This window comes from Pteropus medius, unplaced genomic scaffold (genome assembly GCF_902729225.1).
Source record: "Pteropus medius unplaced genomic scaffold, Ma_sr-lr_union100, whole genome shotgun sequence".
Taxonomy (NCBI): Eukaryota; Metazoa; Chordata; class Mammalia; order Chiroptera; family Pteropodidae; genus Pteropus; species Pteropus medius.
Window position 1 is genome coordinate 36,501 of NW_024346667.1, and position 18,128 is coordinate 54,628.

Below are 18,128 nucleotides of genomic sequence, written 5' to 3' on the forward strand. Positions count from 1 at the left end.
GTTCTCCAGCCCTCCCGAAAGGAAAATGTGCCGTCTATGAAGTGGTTAATTCAAACATCTTCTCTTTCCCTGGAGTGTATAATGTAGAAAAAGAGCAATATAATAAGTCATAACCTTTAAAAATACTTAAAATGTGTATTTCGTATAGCAACATCTCTTCTAGAGTTTTTATTAGTGATGATTCCGCATGTATCGGCCTTACTCTTTCTCAGCATGGCTGCCCACAACTATCCAGCATATAGACAGATCAAAGTATTGCATACTTCAGACTTAACAGGTCATTGGGCACATCCACGAGAAATCAACATAGCGAACATCCTGCTTCGATACCACCGCCTTCCAAAAAATGAGACATATTGAGTTCATGCAAAAAAAAAAATGCAATGAACTATTTTTCCAAGCTAAAAGCAATCCAATACGAAGGCAGTATCTGCAAGTGCTAAACATTTATGGCAGAGATGCTGCTCCCCGCCCCAGCTTCTCATCATCAGCTTATGACAAAAGGAGGGCCAGATATTAGCAGAAAGATTCATGCAAACCCATCAAGACTGCTGAGGTTACCTTGAAAGGACGATGCATATCTGGGCGTTTGTAGCGAAGATAAATCAGCCCGGCGACTGCTAGCCCAATAAAAAGCCACCTGGCAAAACTGAGGAAACTCAAAAGACTGTAGAGGTCCCCACAGAAGAGCATGATTATCGTCAGAGGGTGCTGCGGGGAGGGAGGGGAAAAACCACGCTCGGTGAGTGAAAGAGAAGACAGGTGATCACGAACGAGAACATCACTCACTACACATCGCCCTTATCTTTTTCAAAGGGTTATTTATACTGATCGACTACCACTGGGATTAACACCGATATCTGACTAACCTCCTTTCTATATTCTGCTCTTAAAAATCCCTTTACATCCCCATAATAGAACGAGAGAGGGCCATCGTCACTACCACTCATTCGGAAGGAATTTTATACGGATGTTTGGTCTTTGGTTGCTTTTGCATTTGAGAGAAGAGACTGAGCTTTCAAAGTCGTCCTCGATGATGGAAAATGGGAAGCCCCAGAGACGGAGAGGATTAGTAAATAACTCGTCATAACAATAAAAAATGCACCCTACTTGCAAGTTTGCAGAAAGCTCTGCCAATGGTGTTTGATGAGCTCTTGGCTGTGCACACACATGAAACATAGCCACTTCTAGGTGACTCTGTCATCCCTGGAATGCAAAACATTGACCTTTCCTTCCTCCACTCTCGCGGTCCCCGTGCACTGGCCCTGGGTGACCCTGAGACCACAGAAAAGAATGCAGGGCAGAGATGAGCGTAGCAAGCCCCTGCAGCTGCACACGCCAAGGGCAGCATGACTGAGAGCGAGGCGTAAAACGAAAGCCCTCTTCACGGAATAATACATTCTGTTCCCACAAGTGACGCTTAACTTCCAGATTCCACGCAGAGAGCTCGCATACTTTACAAAAAAAAAAAAAAAATCTCAAGGAAACATTTTGAAACAAATTAAATGCACGGAAAAAAAAATTCAATGAATTCTATGGTGCTCCTGACAGCAGATTCCATTTGAGAAAAATGTTACAAAATGGTAAGTAAAAGCGATATAACATTGCCAATGGGTATTTGAGGACTGTTACACCTTACAGTCTTTTGTATCCTACATTTCATAGATATTCTTCTCTGCATAAAGAATTCTACAGCTCAAATTTAAGTCTTAGTGCTTTTATTTCTTCTCTCTAGGGTTGCTCTCAAATGTCTCACTTGTAATCACAGAATCACCATATTGTCTAGGATTTCATCTTTCCTATAATTCTGAGTGCATTTCATTACGAGGGGCCAAGATGAGATCTCTCAGACATTTTGGACTGTAGTTTTTGGCTCCACTTTCAGGAATTAGAATCGAGACTTAGTACTGTGCATCCTTTTCTGTGAGGCCCCCTATGTCAATGACAGCAGCCAAGCTAATCATTTCGCTTAGGCCTCAGAATTTCTACAAGGGTGAAAAAGAAAGTGATCCAGTTATTGCCCCCTAGCATCAAATATGCATCAGAAATATTGAATAAAGAGAAGCAGGGGAAAACATCCTGCACTCCACGCCCCTCTCCCCCCTCCCCACCCCTATCTCCACTAAGATACACATAGAGCCAATGGTGCAAAGAATTCGAGAAAGCGAAGCACTAGCACTATCTAAAGTCTGGTCTGAAATCCTCGTCGCTAACCCGCCATTCGAGGTTCTATCTAGATACGCTGGTTAAGGTGCATTACCAAAACAATGACAGCTGGCAGAGGGGTGTGCTTGCGGACATGGATCATGGAGAGGATTTCCGGAAGGTGACCCTCTCGAGACGCAACATAGAATAACCTGATGGGAGAAAAATGTGGGTGGAGTTGACTGTATCATTGATCGAAAGGAAAGCCCCAGAAATCTCAGAGAAAAGCACGCATCTTTTTCATTCCAAATGGTTTGACATTTCTTAGATGATTACCTAGCTTTCACTTTTCAGATGAGGGAGAGAACATCATGAGAAACCTGACTTTGAATTCGGTAAAATCTGCCAACATATTATATTCTTCTTTGAAGAGAAATAACAGCGACGCTGGACTCGGCAGAGCTCTACCCTACTTCTAAATAGCTGATGGTGAATTTAGTTCCAGGTTCCTCGTATTGTATGTGTATCCTATGCTATCCAATCACACACACACACACACACACACAATATCACACACACGTACAAGTTATCTATCAATTATTACCATTACTGAAAATGAATAGAGAAAGCCTCATTTAAAATGGCGTTGGAAGGCCTGAAGGGGGACCTCTTATGCACTCCCTCGTAGACCGCCCCCGCTGGAGAAAAGACATTTTCTCCTTTCCCAGCAACAACCCAGAACTCTCGCTCTCCTCCAAAGGCCTTTCACACCGAAGCACCCTGCCCCGCTCTCCTCTATGAAAGTGAACCCCTGTCCTTCGTCCCCTGGACTCGCCTACGGTTTCGCCACAGTTTGCGTGTCCCGAACTGTAATCCCTCTGCTATTCCTGAATAAACTCATCTCTCTGGTAAATAACTGGCTATTTCACTTTGAGGGTGATGACCCATAGAACGTTCATATGTATCTGATTGGGTTTTAACCTGATATTAAAATAAAAGGGAATTTTCACCAAACAAAACAAAAGGGATACAGATGGTGGGTGGTGATTTCTGGTGTCTCTTACTTTACTTTTTTTTTTCTTGTCACCTTTAGAGAAACAAAAGATTTTATCGCCAGAAATAAAATGCTGTTGTTAGACTCTGTAGACATCCTATTAAAAAATGCCACCTGTCCAGCTTCAGACTGGGCTATGCGTAGAGGAGCAGCGCCCTCTAGTGGGCAGTATGAGACACGCTGTTGATCCTTGGACGAAGCCTTCAATCTCGTGTGCCCCTTTAAAAACAACAGATAGAGACGCACTCTTTCTTTTTAAAGTTACCCTTATCATATCCAATCTCACAAACAGAAAAGTATTTCTGGCAACGTTTGACCTCACTCACCTGGAGACGGCAAACACGCCACCGTTCATGGAGCCAAAGCAGGACAGGGCGACAAAGATTGGAACCGCTAATGAGAAATTGCCCAGTAGCCGCTCGGAAAAGGTCTGGTGAAAGACAGAACGAAGCGAATTAATGCTCTGCCAGAAGGTGGAATAAAATGAAACGACTTGGGCCAAACTCAGCCTGTTAATTTCCTATGAGCCTGGTGATACGTGTCTGTTTTCTAGCCTTTCTCTTCGGTTTGGGTCACAATGACTCAGGAGACAATAATCAAAATTAGGTACCGTGGCATTGCTTGCTGCAAAATCATGGGCCAAGGTTTAAACAAGCACCTTCTCCCTACTTTCAAAAAAGCAGCAATCCATTGGCCGAATCTTCATCAACTATGGCAAAAATCTATCATTCCGGTAAATGGAAAAAGCTCACTTCAGAAGTTCTCCTTTTGGACACAGAAACCTTTGTGCACGATACCTTCTCTTGAGCCTGGAGAGCTGCATTTTGATAGTGCGGCACAAACTGTACACCAGGAAAAATGACAGATACTTGTTTCATATTCCAATCTCAATGTTATGACATAAAAGTGTGGCAAAAAAAAAAAATTGATGACTCAATCATTTAAATCATATCGATGAGCTGTTCAGAAAATCTTTTGCCCAGAATAATCACATCAGTGAACTCTGTTTATTGGATCACTCCCTGCATCTCGGGACTCTGACAATTTCTTCTATGGATTTCTATAAAAAGGCTAGGATCCAAATATGAATCCGAGGAAATCAAACCACAGAAAGTACAAAAAAAAGATAAACAAGACTTCCGAAATTTCTTTTCATGCCCTCGCATTAAGGATGCAGTTTCAAAAACAAAAACAAAAATGAAAACAAAAGACGAGACAAAACAAAAAACTGTGCAATTCTTTAGTCCTTGATGCAGCTGGTGCTGTCAATTAATTAATGGACCACACTACGCCCTTTGTCTAGTAAGATGAGTTGTCTGGCTGACATCAGTAAGCTCTGCACCTTTGGGTGTCTGGGAGAACTTGCGGCTATGCGCAAAGCCTTTTTTTTTTTTTTTACACAGAGAACTCTCGTATAGGTTCGCGTGAATCGAGATAATTTGTTCCCTGTGGATGTTGCTGATATGAGGTAATAGTGACTATTTTAAAAGGAACTGACATCTAGTGATGGGGAATTATTTTGTTCACCCTTCATTGTTACGAGGTCGTGAATGGATGCTCTCTCACTAGCGAAGTTTTTATACAAAATGCAAGTATCTGTCACAGAATAACAGTCCCATAACGTGGCCGCTGGGAGTGAAGATGGCCCTGAAGTCAAATAAATCTTGGAAAGTGTTGTAAAATTATGAGTATCCACTTCTTAGGGAGTTAAAATGCATATTGCATCTTTAATATCCTGAGAACTACCATAGCAATGACATTTGTTTAACTTTGAATAACTCAGCATGTCCTAAAATTAATAATATTCTTTAATATTAATAATATTCTCACATATCCTAATATATTCAAAAGGATATAAGAGGAAAAGCAAATATATATGGCCCACTTGGAAATTTTTAAATGGTACTTTGGGAAAAATATTTTAAGTTGGCATTTTAAAAGTTCACAAAAAGAGTACAGAATTGCAATTTGCATACCAAAAATGAATTCATTTAAATTCAGTAACTTTCCACCTGTCCTTAAAAACACGTTAAAAGAAAAACGCCTTGTATTCAACATGTATGTGTGGACATGTGTAACATGCGATTAACGCTATCGGGAAATCATATAGGATTTTAACCATATCACTTAAATGGAATATGAATAAAGTGTGTTCTAAGGTTTTTAAATCTTCATTATCATTCAGGTCAGGAAAAGATTACGGAATGTCAAAACGCTTTCTGCTGGGAGCGACTACTATAAAGTCATTAACCTAAATTCAAACCGGCCTGTCCCCAACTCGGACTTACCACCGCCACTGCATCCAAGAGCCCGAGCTCCTCAGCACTGATGGTCGTGAAGTAGGCCACGTTTGTGAGCACATAGCCAATGGTGACGATGGCCATGGATATACATATGGCGAGGGGGATAGTTCTGAAAGGCACAAACGAATCGCTTGTTAGTCATCTTTTGTTAGGCATTCTCTGAAACCAAAGAAGATAACAGGCTGATTCAAACACAAAAATCGAGTGGTATGTACGATAGTTACAGGCTCTGGTGGGAAGGTATGAACCTGCGTGGGGATGAAGCACCCCACGCTCCCTCGTAACGTGACAAGGTCCATGGGGGCAGACACTTCAGTTGTCCTGTCTGCTGCTCCACCCCCAGAACGGAAGGGTCTACCTCATTCTTGGCCTCCATCAGTGTTTCTCAAACTGGATCCTGCATCCCTGGCAGGCTTGTTAAAACCCAGACAGCCGGGCTCATCTCAGAGTTTCTAACTGGGTAGGCTCTGCGTTTCTAGAACATTCTTGGGCAATTATACCCAAGCCACTGACCTCTTGGACAACCACCGTCCTCTACGCCTTCCTACTGCTACACCCCACGAAGGCCGTTGACATTCGGGATGTCCTCCCCGTCAGCAGCTTCCCTTACCAGCAAACAAATGCACACATTCGGAAGCGTGAGAGCAGGTGAATCTCCCTTTCTCAATGATGGTAATAATAATTTTGTACTTAACACAGAAAGCGCAGCAGTGCTCACAGCTGCGCTTTCCACGGCCCCGCTGAGAGTTCCCAGGAAGCTCAGGGACCTGAGCGTCCATCGAAGCAACGGCGCAGCGGATCCAATGAAACGCGAGGCGACGCGCTGCGAGGTGCGTGCGACCGGGGGGCGCCGACGCCACACGTCCCGACCCGACTGGTCCGGTGCCCCGCTGCCCACGCACATCACTCGCTTAACGTCACCACCTCGGCGGACCCTTTCCGGTTCAAGCAAAGCGAACCCTCAGCTCCCCGCAGAAAGGCTGATGTTTCTTTTTTTTTTTTTAAGCCATAGAGCTTATCAGCCTTCATGGAGCCTCGCACCCTGCTGGGTGGCACGAATGAAGACGTCAATATGATTTCTTCCAAGACGAAAATACAGTTCAGAACGCAATTTTTTTTTAAATAAAGGGTGAGGCGGGGGCAGGGAGGCAGAGCCTGACTCGCTCCTCAGCCTGGGCGTGTTTGGCACACTGAGTCCCAGCTCATTACCCAGAACAGCGTTGTCCCCTGCTGAGAACAGGCAAACCCAGCCAGTCAGCAACTGCCATTCATTATGCTGCTTGGAGCCTGACACTCCCCTGATCCCCAAAGCCTTAAGCCTGGCTGGGGAAACGCGTCGACCTCTAAATCCTGGCGTCCTGATGTGGAAGGAGCAGATGTTCTCGTGCGTGCGTGCGTGCGTGCGTGCGTGTGTGTGGAGGGGGCGGGGGAGGGGGCGTCCCGCAGAATCTTCTGCGAACACCGTAACATGCACTGCTAGTTGTGACTGATAAATGCTAAATCTAAGCAAAGCAAATCACTGGGCCAATTAACTATAAAGGGGAGAATGGCACAAGGCAGATTAAAGATGAATTCTGTTTCTTTGAAAGAAAGGTTATATGGAAATGCAAAAGGGTAAGAAGAGAAACGTGAAGGTCTATATGCAGCTTTTCAATCCCTCGCTGTATTATTTTAAATTTGAATCTTTTCAGCTTTATAATAGCCCTAAATGGGGTGTTCAGTTCTTTCTGGGGGTTGGGGGGAGAGACAGAGACTCTCTGTTCCTTGCAGGAATAATATTAAGAAATGAAATGAAGACGTGATTAAGAAATGAAAAGGCATAGTAATAAAAAGTGAGGTGACTTCCTGTCAAGTGCGGTGAAGTCACCTAACCTGTCCGGAACAGGGAGTCTTGTCATGTCACGTGCTGCCAAACAGCAAGGACACGTAATTCTCAGAGCGGGGCTGGGCTGGGCTCCCAGCCCGCTTCCCGCCAGTCTCCAAGCTGGAGATCATGGGCTTTCTGAGGGAGGTTTAAGAAAGGTTTTATAAATTGATCTGAGCAGACGGGATCCTACAATATATATATACATGTATGTATACGTATACATATACATATGTTCCCAGGTTAGTTTTCCTTTTTCCCCTCAGCTGTAAACAGCAGCAACAGCATCTGCTGCCATTTGTGTGGTGTCTGCTATACGCCCAACGTTTTATTAGACACTCTACGCCTTTGCCTCTTTTTATCCTTGAAAAATCCTGTCAGTTGGAAACATCGTCACCGTTTTATATACGGGGAAATGAAGTCTTAGGTTAAATAACAGTTCGAGGATACACAGTGGAAACGCAGAATTCAGTTGCAGGTCGATCCAACCTTGAAGTCGAAGCATTTTAGCCACCGCTAAAGGGTATGCGCTCTCTCTCGCACGTGGGTCCTCAAACGCTATTGGTTTTCAGAGAAATCGTAATTGCTGAATATAATGTTTATGCGAAAGCTCTTATCAAGAATTATTTCTCATGTAGTCACTGAATATGCAGTTTCATCGACCATAAAGGAGAGAAAACACCTTATTTCATGATTTGTATACTTTTTCTATGTAACATGAACTGTAATGTATAGTTTCACCGTTTAGGAATTAGGTTTTCTTTCTTCATTTAAAATACGACAACGGCTAACTCAATTTCCCTAGAAAACTTTGGTAGAAAAGGAGGAAAAAAAGTATACTAAGCATTCTTGTCAGATAAACTGAACTAGATTATTAAGAACTTTACTATCAGCCAAATATGCTATATAGATATCAGAGGGGGAATCAAAGATCTGAAAATATAATGACAAGAGAAAGAGGGTCAACCCCTTGCGCCACTCCATAGCATGCCCAGGAAATCCTCTCTAGGTAAAATGAAGCCCTAGGAATTGGCGGGTGAGGGGAGGGGAGGGTGATGGCAAAATAGCCACACTCTGCTGTCCTTAGATTCTCTTTCACTTTGACAAAGGGAAGGAGGAGAGGGGTTCGTGGCTGCCTCGAGATAAACTGCAATCATTTGCAGAGGAAAAGCAGTTGACTTGTTCAGAAAGGCTTGCCACCTTGCGGTTAGCTCCTGGGTTTCAAGCGTCAAAGCTTAAGCGCCACTGGGTGAGCTGATAAAAGCTATTAGGCCATGCCAGAGCAATCTTCCCGAAGGCTTTAGATGCAGAGGGCAGATAAGCATGGTTAGTAACCCAAGATTAAAGCAAATGGCACATGGTAATAAAAGAAATTAAAGGAACCGGTAGGCCACTGATATTTCAAAGCCTCCAAGTGATGGTGAGGTATCCACTGAAACCAAAGTGCAGCAAAAGCACTCTCTTTAAGCCGAATAAAAATGATTCCACTTGTGAGTTCTACTCTTTCTCAGATATTTGTGCATATTTGTTACGATTAACAAAATGCAACATATTGAAAAGAGTTACTTACTTAATCCTTAAGAGCTTTCTGTCAGTGTATACAGACTTTCCAAATAACTGGCATTGAGTATGGGAGAATCTGATATTTTTATTAGTTGTGAATGGCCTTCAATCAAAAGGTCTTAGATAGTCTTATTTTCTTGCAGGTTTATTTGAAATTGGCACCTAGAGCCAGTCCATGTCACAGATGGATAAATACTTGCTTCACTTGAAATTATTAAATGGAAGTCTCTAGAACATCTGCTCAGAAGCTCTTTCATTCTAAGGGAAAGACCTCCCCAGGAACCCAGTAGGTCCCAACAGAAATGGCTCGTACTTCGTTCTGTATAATCTACAAAGTGCTAGCGAATACATTTTATCTTCAAACATGCACATGTCATTTCAAGTCCTCTGTGGAATGAGCTAGAGTATGAACAATTAACAAACAAAATTCACATCTACCCACAGAAACTGGAGGTAATACCTCCCATTTTCCAACAAGGGAACCAAGGCTCAGAGGGGTTAAATGACATGGCCCAGGTCACAAAAGCAGGAAATGGAAGGGCTGGAACTTGAACCTAGCTCTTCCAGCTCTAAGTTCCAATATCCGCGACACGTCTCAGCTTCTCATGGCTGCTTTGTGCCTACTTAAACTCCATGCACAAGATCCCTAGGATCCTTATATACTGACAAATATGTATCACAATTTGCTTAAGTGATGCAAATATCAGAAGGCTGAATGTGAAAATGTGACACATTTTAAACCAAGTATATTTTTTTATGTAGCTCATCACAAATACACTTGCGAATGGGTTGCATTCTTTTATACTCTTTGTAACCACTGCTTCCAGGGCTTCATATTGGCTAAAGAGACTCTGGCCATGAAACCGGAATGAGTCAACCTAGCTTGATTATATCTGAAAGTGACAGGATTTCTCGCATGCAGATTATAGAAGTAATTCTGTAATCATTTGAAATTTGGATATTATTAAAGTTGTTTCGTAACATGAACGAAATCTTCTGGGTTTTATGTAAATCAAAATAGGTTTCATATGATCCCTTGCGTTGGTTACACACAATGAGGACCATAGAACTCACGGATCCCAGGGCACCGAAAATTCTTTGAGCCATGGGTCTGGGCATGACAGTCAGTGCTGTTAAAACCTGCTCTCGTATGTTCTGGAATCTTTTGAGAGAAGTGGTTGATGCTTCGCATTTTCTATTTAAAAATCATAAATATTTTAACACATGTATTTGGCATCCAGCAAAAAGGAGAGAAGAATAAAAGCAGGGATTCAGAAGAGCGAGAAAATGGCAAACTTCTTAACATGTGAGAGACCAAAACAAAGGAAAATAGGGTTTTCAAAGTGTTTTTTAAATTCTGTTAGTAAACCAGGGACTATTTGTTTATATAGCATTGAAACAGAACTGATTCGTCTCAATATAAATTATTTAAAACTTATTAAGTATCTTTTGATTCCGAGTTGTTTATTTTAGAATCACGCATTTCACGTTTCCATTATAATGACCGCACAGAGACATCGAAAGCTTTCTTGTAGATCTCTGACTCAGAAATTACTTGAGTTCTATCACATCTTTGTTATCTTTTTTTTTCTTTTGCAGAACAACTGTCTATTACCACTGCTGTTAGTTTTATCTCACTCCTCAAACTTCAGCCACACATTACAGACAAAAAGATAAACAAGAGCACACCTCAAAGAAAATCCATAGTTTTCATTCACATGGTTTTTCCTTCACGTGTTTTTACATACCTTCCCTGATTCCTGCCCCTTCCACTCTCTCCAGAAACCCCTAGACATGGAGCTGTCCATCCGGCTATGTGATTTCTGACGTTTTTTTAAAGGGATGAATTATAAATAGTATTCGTGATAGTTTTCCAGAGTCAAAACCATTAGATCAGAGATGACTGGAATTACACAACTTCCTTTGTGTGTTTTCCATGATTTTGCCTCACTGTCATTCAGCGCCGTCACTGCATCTACAGTCACCCACCAAGAGTGGACATTGGGCTGTTAATAACGCTGTAAAGGAAATGCACTTGAGGAGACACAGCAAGTACTTGGGAGGATGGCTGTGGATTGTGCAGAGGAGACGGCGTAGCATGAGAGGAAGAACACATTCCATAAACCTGTTGACGAGCGTTCTTCAAGGTCCACGGTTCGTGTTCTAACTTAATGGCGATCTCTGGGCCAAGGCTGAATACAGTGATGTAACGAGCAGATTGTCACATAAGGGTGCACAGTGATCCCACTGATTTTGAGCCTTAAACATCTGCCCTCTGCTTCTTACGGTGTCGTGGCCGGGCTATGGGTATTTTCACTGAGACATTTTAAATTTCAGTACCACCGAGGTCTCATCTAAACCTCACCACTCTCCATTGTCCATGGATGAAGAACCCCATAAACAAAAAGACTAGACAGAGAGACCTGTAGGAAGATGTAAGAAATGAGCAGACACAGATTAAAAGGTGCAGGGCCGAAAGAGGCTCGTGGAAAAATGAACACAGACACGTACACGAGGGAGAAAATGGAACAAACCACATGGGAAAATGAATTGAAGCTGACGGTTCAGAAACAGGCAGACAATAGCCAGAAGCATTTGAGGTGCATTTTTATCCCTTAAAATATATTTTTTAATCCCACTATTAGAATAAATTCATGCCTAAATAAAATTATTCAGCAAAATGTAGCTTGAGAGTAAATTTTCATTGGCTTGCATTTCAAACAAGTAAAAAATTTGCATTGTCTGCATCTCATTTTTTCTCATTTTCTGAAGATTTAGAGTGTGTCTTCCAGATATATTACAGTTATCCATATTTATCATGGGTAAACACAAAGATATTAGTAGGCAAGTTTCGGTGTGCAAAAACAAAACTGGTTTCCAATCAAATGATAGCAATTAAATAACTATTTTAATACCAATAAATTAAATTTCACACTAACGTTCAATGCTTATTTTCGTTATATTGTGGTTACAGTATACGTCTTAAATTTTCATTATTTTTCTCAGAATTTGGTCTAAATGCACCAAGGTGATGCAATGCCTCGGAGTTCCTGGGATTGAGAGGAATGGCTGAGACAATGAACTGGCCACCAGAATTCTGTGTTTTTCTTTCAAAAGTAGAAGTTATTCCTCAGAAACAGGAGACAGACTACATTTCCCAGAATCCCTCAGATCGAGATGGGAATGTGACTCACTCTTGTGCATCAACATGGCAACCAAAGGCCAAGGTGGAGAAGAAGTGGGTTGTCCTACCGCTCCCTTTGGCTGACAGCTACTCGCAGAGGATCTACAGAGTGGCAAAGCCACACCACGGAGGAAATCCAGGTCACAGAATCGACATGCAGAAGAAAGTCCATTAGTCGGCCAGGAACACCAACAGTGGACTATTACATGATTTAAAAATTAATTTTTTGATTATTCGAAGCCATTGAAAATTTGGGGGTTCTGTATAACAGCAGGTGGCATTACCCTAACTAATGAAACAATGAAGGGCTTCATTATAGCAAGACAATATCTAAACCTCAATTAATTAAGTTTATTTAAGATTTTAAATGGGCCCTCATTAGATTTTATTCTATATTATTTGTTTTATCAGAGACTAGTACATGACATAAAATTCTTAAAATAACGTCCCAAATGACAAAATCAAACACAAACATTTACATCTGAAAAAGCTAGGTTAGTGAAAAATGTATTATTCAAACTTCCCAAAAACAAAGCAAAGATAGAGTTCATTGTTCATTATTTTGAAATATAAAATCTCCTTCACTTCTGACAATTACCACCAACCCAGCAAAGATCAAAGCACAACTGCCCTTGTTTTGCTCAAGGACACATAATAAGACAATGCAATGTTAAATAAATATACTAAGAACGAGGCAACATAAGATAAATACACCCACTCTGGCACAGTAAATGGGAATTAGAGTCAAAATTCCCTCAGGCCACAAACACATGTCCTAGAAGGAACCGGAAATGCTTCTCTTCTACAATCCACGCAAAAATCAGGTGCGGTCACATTTCTGACCAGCCACGCAGTTAAGAAATACAGCAGGTAAACATGCAGACATTCAACCAACACAGACAGACAGACAAAACTACTGCTTCTACCACCAGAAACTGATTCAACACTTCTGACCAAAAATGATCTCTCTAATTATCAGTAATCATTTTAGTTTGATATCTGGGAATTGAAACAGAAGTTGCGCCATTGAGCCAGACTACCCTGTTCTCACTCACTTTAACCAGATAACTCCTCTTTTATTTTTTTGTATTAATATTCTGCCAGACAACTGAAGTGATCCAGTACTTTCAAATAGTTTTAAAATGACTCCTCTAGATTCTACAGGTCAAATTATGTCTTTAGGTCATTTTTCTTGGACCCAATGCTGGCTTCCTATGGTATGTGGGTTGGCTTACAAAGTGCCTATATACGAATCATTATATAGGTATATGTGTATATATTTGAAAATCATTTTTCAATGCAACAAAATTCCTAGTAGGAAAGTATGAAGTCGATGCGAGAACAGCCACAGCTTGGCTTCAGTCAAAGCGTTAGTCCACGTGGCAGGGCCTCAGAGAACATGACACAGCAGCTTAATGGAGCAGGAGAGAAAAGCGAAGATGAGAAGAAATAGAGTTTATGGGCTAAGCACCCTGCCAGCTTAGAGAGATATGTCATCGGCAAGAAAGTGATGATGAAGACTTCTGATCGGAACAGTTGACGGCTCCCTGATAAAGGTCACAAAGGCTCACAGAACGGCAGATCCCCCGACAGGCCCTCCCTCCCCTCTCCTCGGGCTGTCCATTTACAAAGAATCATGTTCCCAGCAGAAATGGAAATGTTGTGATCTTTTATCTTTCAGCTCAAATGTTAAATCTTTTGAAAAATAAGCTTTTGTGCATTCGTTTTATATTTACTATATGCCTTTTCTTAGACTGCAAAGCGTCACGGGCAAAACTCTCTGCAGGGGTCATCTCCCCAAGTCACACGCAGTGTACAGCGGCTGAGGGACTATCTGTCCTAGGGAAGCAGACGTGGCCCTTATATTCGCCCACCAACCACTTAATTTCCCTTCTCTGCCATATTCTCCCAATTGTAACCCTATAATCAAGAAAAAAAGTTACATATGCCATCCCAAGTGTCAACTGTCTCTCACAACACCCTTTCTCAAGAGTTTTGCCTTTCATATCTGCTTTCACTTGATTTCAGAGAATTATGAAAAATCTCTCTGGTCTCCAACCCGCAGGCTGAGTCACATCCCAGTCACGAGGTGGGAAACAGGATCTCACTGGGTCCCCATGGGCATAAACTCCCTCGTCAGTTGAAGAAGGTTGAATTAATGATGTCTAAAGTCCATTTCACTCAATCACTTCAGCAAATAAACCTAATCCATAAAGATGGTTTAACAGAATTCTTGGAAAACTCGGTTGAGCACTTTTTCATATACCGGAGCATCCTATGGAAACATCTGCCTTTGCCTTGTCCTGTCATTGAAAGGGGAGGATAAGATGCCAACTTTATAGCCTCTTCTCTTGTGTTTCGAGATTACGGTTCTATCCTCGACCAGGAATACCAGCACATTAAATCACCTACAACTTCAAAGTGCCAGCCTGGCTGAAGGAATCGATCATTACGGTAGATCGTTAAGAGGATAAGTGGTCTGTCCACTTTTCCAGATTCTAAAATGAGGTCTACAGACCAGGTCAGACTTCCAGAATACCACATTGCATGGACCGTATTATCACAGAAGTCATGAACTGTCTTCATAAGTTGCTGTGTTTTCTGCCATTTGCTTTTATCAAACTTTTACTGCAAACAAATTTTTAAAAATCCTCTGAATTTCAGGAGGGCATTTGTAGTAATATTATTAAGGATACTGTCATTTGTATCTATCCAAGTCCTTCATACAGAGTTGATTCATTTAAATAATGTCTATCAATTACCTTCTGCATGCTGGACATTGTGCTAAGTAAAGGGATGAAGACATCAACCACAACAACAAAAAATTATTCTTTCATGGAATCGAAAATTAAAGCAGGATAAGATGCAGGGAGGCCCCTCTTCCTGAAACATCTCTCTCCCCCAACACCTAAATCTTCACGTGGGTGCCTCGTTCTTAACAGTTAAGTCTCAGATCAAAGCCTCCCCTCAGCAAAATCTTCCCACCTCTTTCTAAGTACACCCCACCCCTCCAGTACTTCCCATTCCCTGCCATTTTCAATGAGAAACAAAATATCTTCTAACTCCTGTAGTCTTTTCAAATATCTTTATTTATGTATTCATACTCACCAAATTCTACAATGTTAAGTCCATTCACTGAGCATTATAAAGTGCCCTCAAAGTATGTGCTCTAAATCTCTAGTGTAAACATTTTTTGAGAGGCATTGCCAGAATTGTTGGTCACAATCAAGAGTAACTCTGCTTTTTATGTAGCTTGAAATCCCATATGGAAAGAGTTTCTGGCCATTTTGGCCATTGTTATTTTTGTTTTGTTTTTTTTATCAACCTTTTATTTCTAGGACATATGGAAGGAAGGAAGGAAGGAAGGAAGGAAGGAAGGAAGGAAGGAAGGAAGGAAGGAAGGGAAGGAAGGAAGGAAGGAAAAAAGGTTCATTAAAAGAGAGAGGGAAGATAACTACTTTGGAAGATATAACTTGAGATTTAAAAAAAAAAAATGAAAATTAAAGCTTGTTCCAATAGTGATGGAAAGAGTCACAAAACTTAATAACCATATTCGAATTATTTCAACCAAACTCTCCCTCTTACATTTTTTCACAGCCATGAGATAAATCTTGACAAACCTCCCTAAAGAAGACTTTTAAAAAATTAATTAATAGAAGAGGAAAAAGAGGAGAGAGAGAGAAAGAGAGAGAGAGAGAGAGAAGGAAAGGGAAAGAGGTAGCTTTAACAGAGAAAAGAAATGTTTATTCCACCAAATGCTCATGTGAATTCTAAATTATTAAATCTCTGAGAACGCCTGATTTATGAACAGGATAACACAGCCCCTAGCCAAAATCATTTTTAATAAAAATCAGGAAACCTCCCGAAGTTCATCTCAGATTTAATATCAAACACAGCAGCCACACATGAACAGTCCTTCATAAAACAGGAGCATGGCGTGGCACAGTCGGTGCTCGGCCACCAGTGGGGGGTCGGCAGTACAAACGAACAGGGAGTCAGGACCATGGAAGGCATCAGGCCTCACAATCTACAGGACGTGGACAGTGGGAATGGACCACAGACTGAACTGACGTCACCGAGAAAGGCAAGGCATTCAAGAGAGACTCACTTCTAAACGTGCTACGGCAGCCGGCTGCCCCTCTCGGCCAAAATACAGAACTTCCTGAATGACTCTTGGATTTCAGAGAGCAACACAATTGTGTTTAAGGTTGATTTTTCTAAATAACTTTACACTATACCAGTGAATTGGAACCACCATGAGAGAATAAAGGCTGGTAGTGAAATAATCTAACACTGCCTGGCATTCTCATTTTGAAAAAAAAGTAGCAAATGTCTATGACATGCATAAAAATAGAATTCCAATATTTTCCAACAGATATTTGATTCAAAGATAAGAAGACTGTCAAAGAACAGAACTTCTTACTCTTTCGAATGTATGTTGCTTAGGAGCCGTGCGTATTACCATGTTTACAACCTACGTTGATAAAGGAATATTTCTCAGGAATATAAATTCAACTAGTCGATACATATGTCATAATTAAAGTCATTCATGTTTAATCCCTTATAGGACAACTTCAACAATTAGAAGGATCATAAAAAATAATTTTTGCATATTTCCATGGGTATTTCCATTAATATTTTGGCATTTGGAATTTCACTAAAAATATTCTGGAAAATAGAGAATGATTACAAAAGGTGTCCTATTAATAGAGATCAGGTGTTAAAAAGGTCAAAAGGAGAAGAACTAATATAATTGGAAGCTCCCTTGTAGGTTACTCTGATTCATATTTTTTAAATCTGACAGAAAAAGAAGAAACCAAATTAATAATTAATAAAAAATGTAGCCACACGTGTAGAATATATATTTCTATAGCGTAGATTATATAATGAGATACTATGACCAAGATAACTTAAAAAACTATGAATTTGAAACTACTCTATAGATTCTCTTCCTGTGCATAAAAAGCTAAGAGTAGAAACTGTCTCTGTACAAATATGTTATACTCATTGTTGATTTATTCAGAGAAAAAGAGTAATAATTAAAGCCATCTTTCCCTCAGATAAGAAAAAGAGTATTAAAACTTCTAATAATAAAAATTGTCTAGTAATGGGCTGACATATCAATAGAAAGATAAACTGAGCAGAATAGATTACCTTGAAATATAATTTAGTATAAAACATAAAACTTAACATATAATGACAAGTGCCATGATTCATAATGTGAGTAACTATTATAAACTAAGGAAGTAAATATCATCAGCTAAGGGGTAGTATGACTGCCCAGTAAATGCTGGGATACTGGGAAATTAAGGGGGAAACCAAGAGCCTACATTATATCACACCAAAAGAAATCCATTCCAGATGAGTTAAAAAGTTTGACATAGAAAGAAATCAGGAAAAAACAAACAGAAACTATGAGTGAGATTTAAATGATCTAGGGATACAGAAAGATTTGTGATTTAAAAGTAATATACGGAAATTAAAAACACAGGATTATATTTAAATGTAGTTGTATTTAAGTCATTAAATTACTATATTTTATTTCAAAGTTCTATAAGCTGAATCATAAAGAAAATTTAGTTACGTTTTAAAAGCTCGTATTTTTGCAAAAAAAAAAAATAGTAAAGAATTAGTATCCATAATATATATAAAGAATTCTGCTGAATCACAAATATTCATGTCCCATAATGATAACCACATACAGCTATTAATCATAGGAGAAGCATCAAACCTCATATGTGATCCAAAACACGCAATTTAAAACAAGGTGTAGTTTTTGCTTTTCATGTAACGAAGATTTTTGTAAATAGTGACACTCAAAGCCAATTAAGTATTCTGAACTATAGCTGCTGGGAGAGGAAACTGACCCGCCCACTTTGGAAAGCAACTTGGTCATACGAAAAGAGACTTTTTAGAAGTTCATCGTCTCTGACATAAGAACTCTCTTCTATCAACCTCCCTAAGAAAATAGTTGAACACGTACGAAGATTTATCGATTAAGTGTATAACACAGCA

The 18,128-nt window shown here is 40.4% G+C and overlaps 1 protein-coding gene across 1 annotated transcript in view; it reads right to left on the minus strand.

Annotated features, from left to right (window-relative positions):
* The window catches only part of SLC7A11 (solute carrier family 7 member 11), a 67,109-nt gene that overhangs the window by 11,127 nt on the left and 37,854 nt on the right, over nucleotides 1–18,128 (minus strand). The window contains exons 7-10 of the mRNA XM_039875803.1: nucleotides 5,488–5,611; nucleotides 3,526–3,629; nucleotides 2,261–2,357; nucleotides 562–711 (exon numbers count right to left, since the gene is read on the minus strand). Of these exons, the coding sequence (XP_039731737.1) occupies nucleotides 562–711; nucleotides 2,261–2,357; nucleotides 3,526–3,629; nucleotides 5,488–5,611 (475 nt within the window). The remainder of the gene's footprint in view (nucleotides 1–561; nucleotides 712–2,260; nucleotides 2,358–3,525; nucleotides 3,630–5,487; nucleotides 5,612–18,128) is intronic.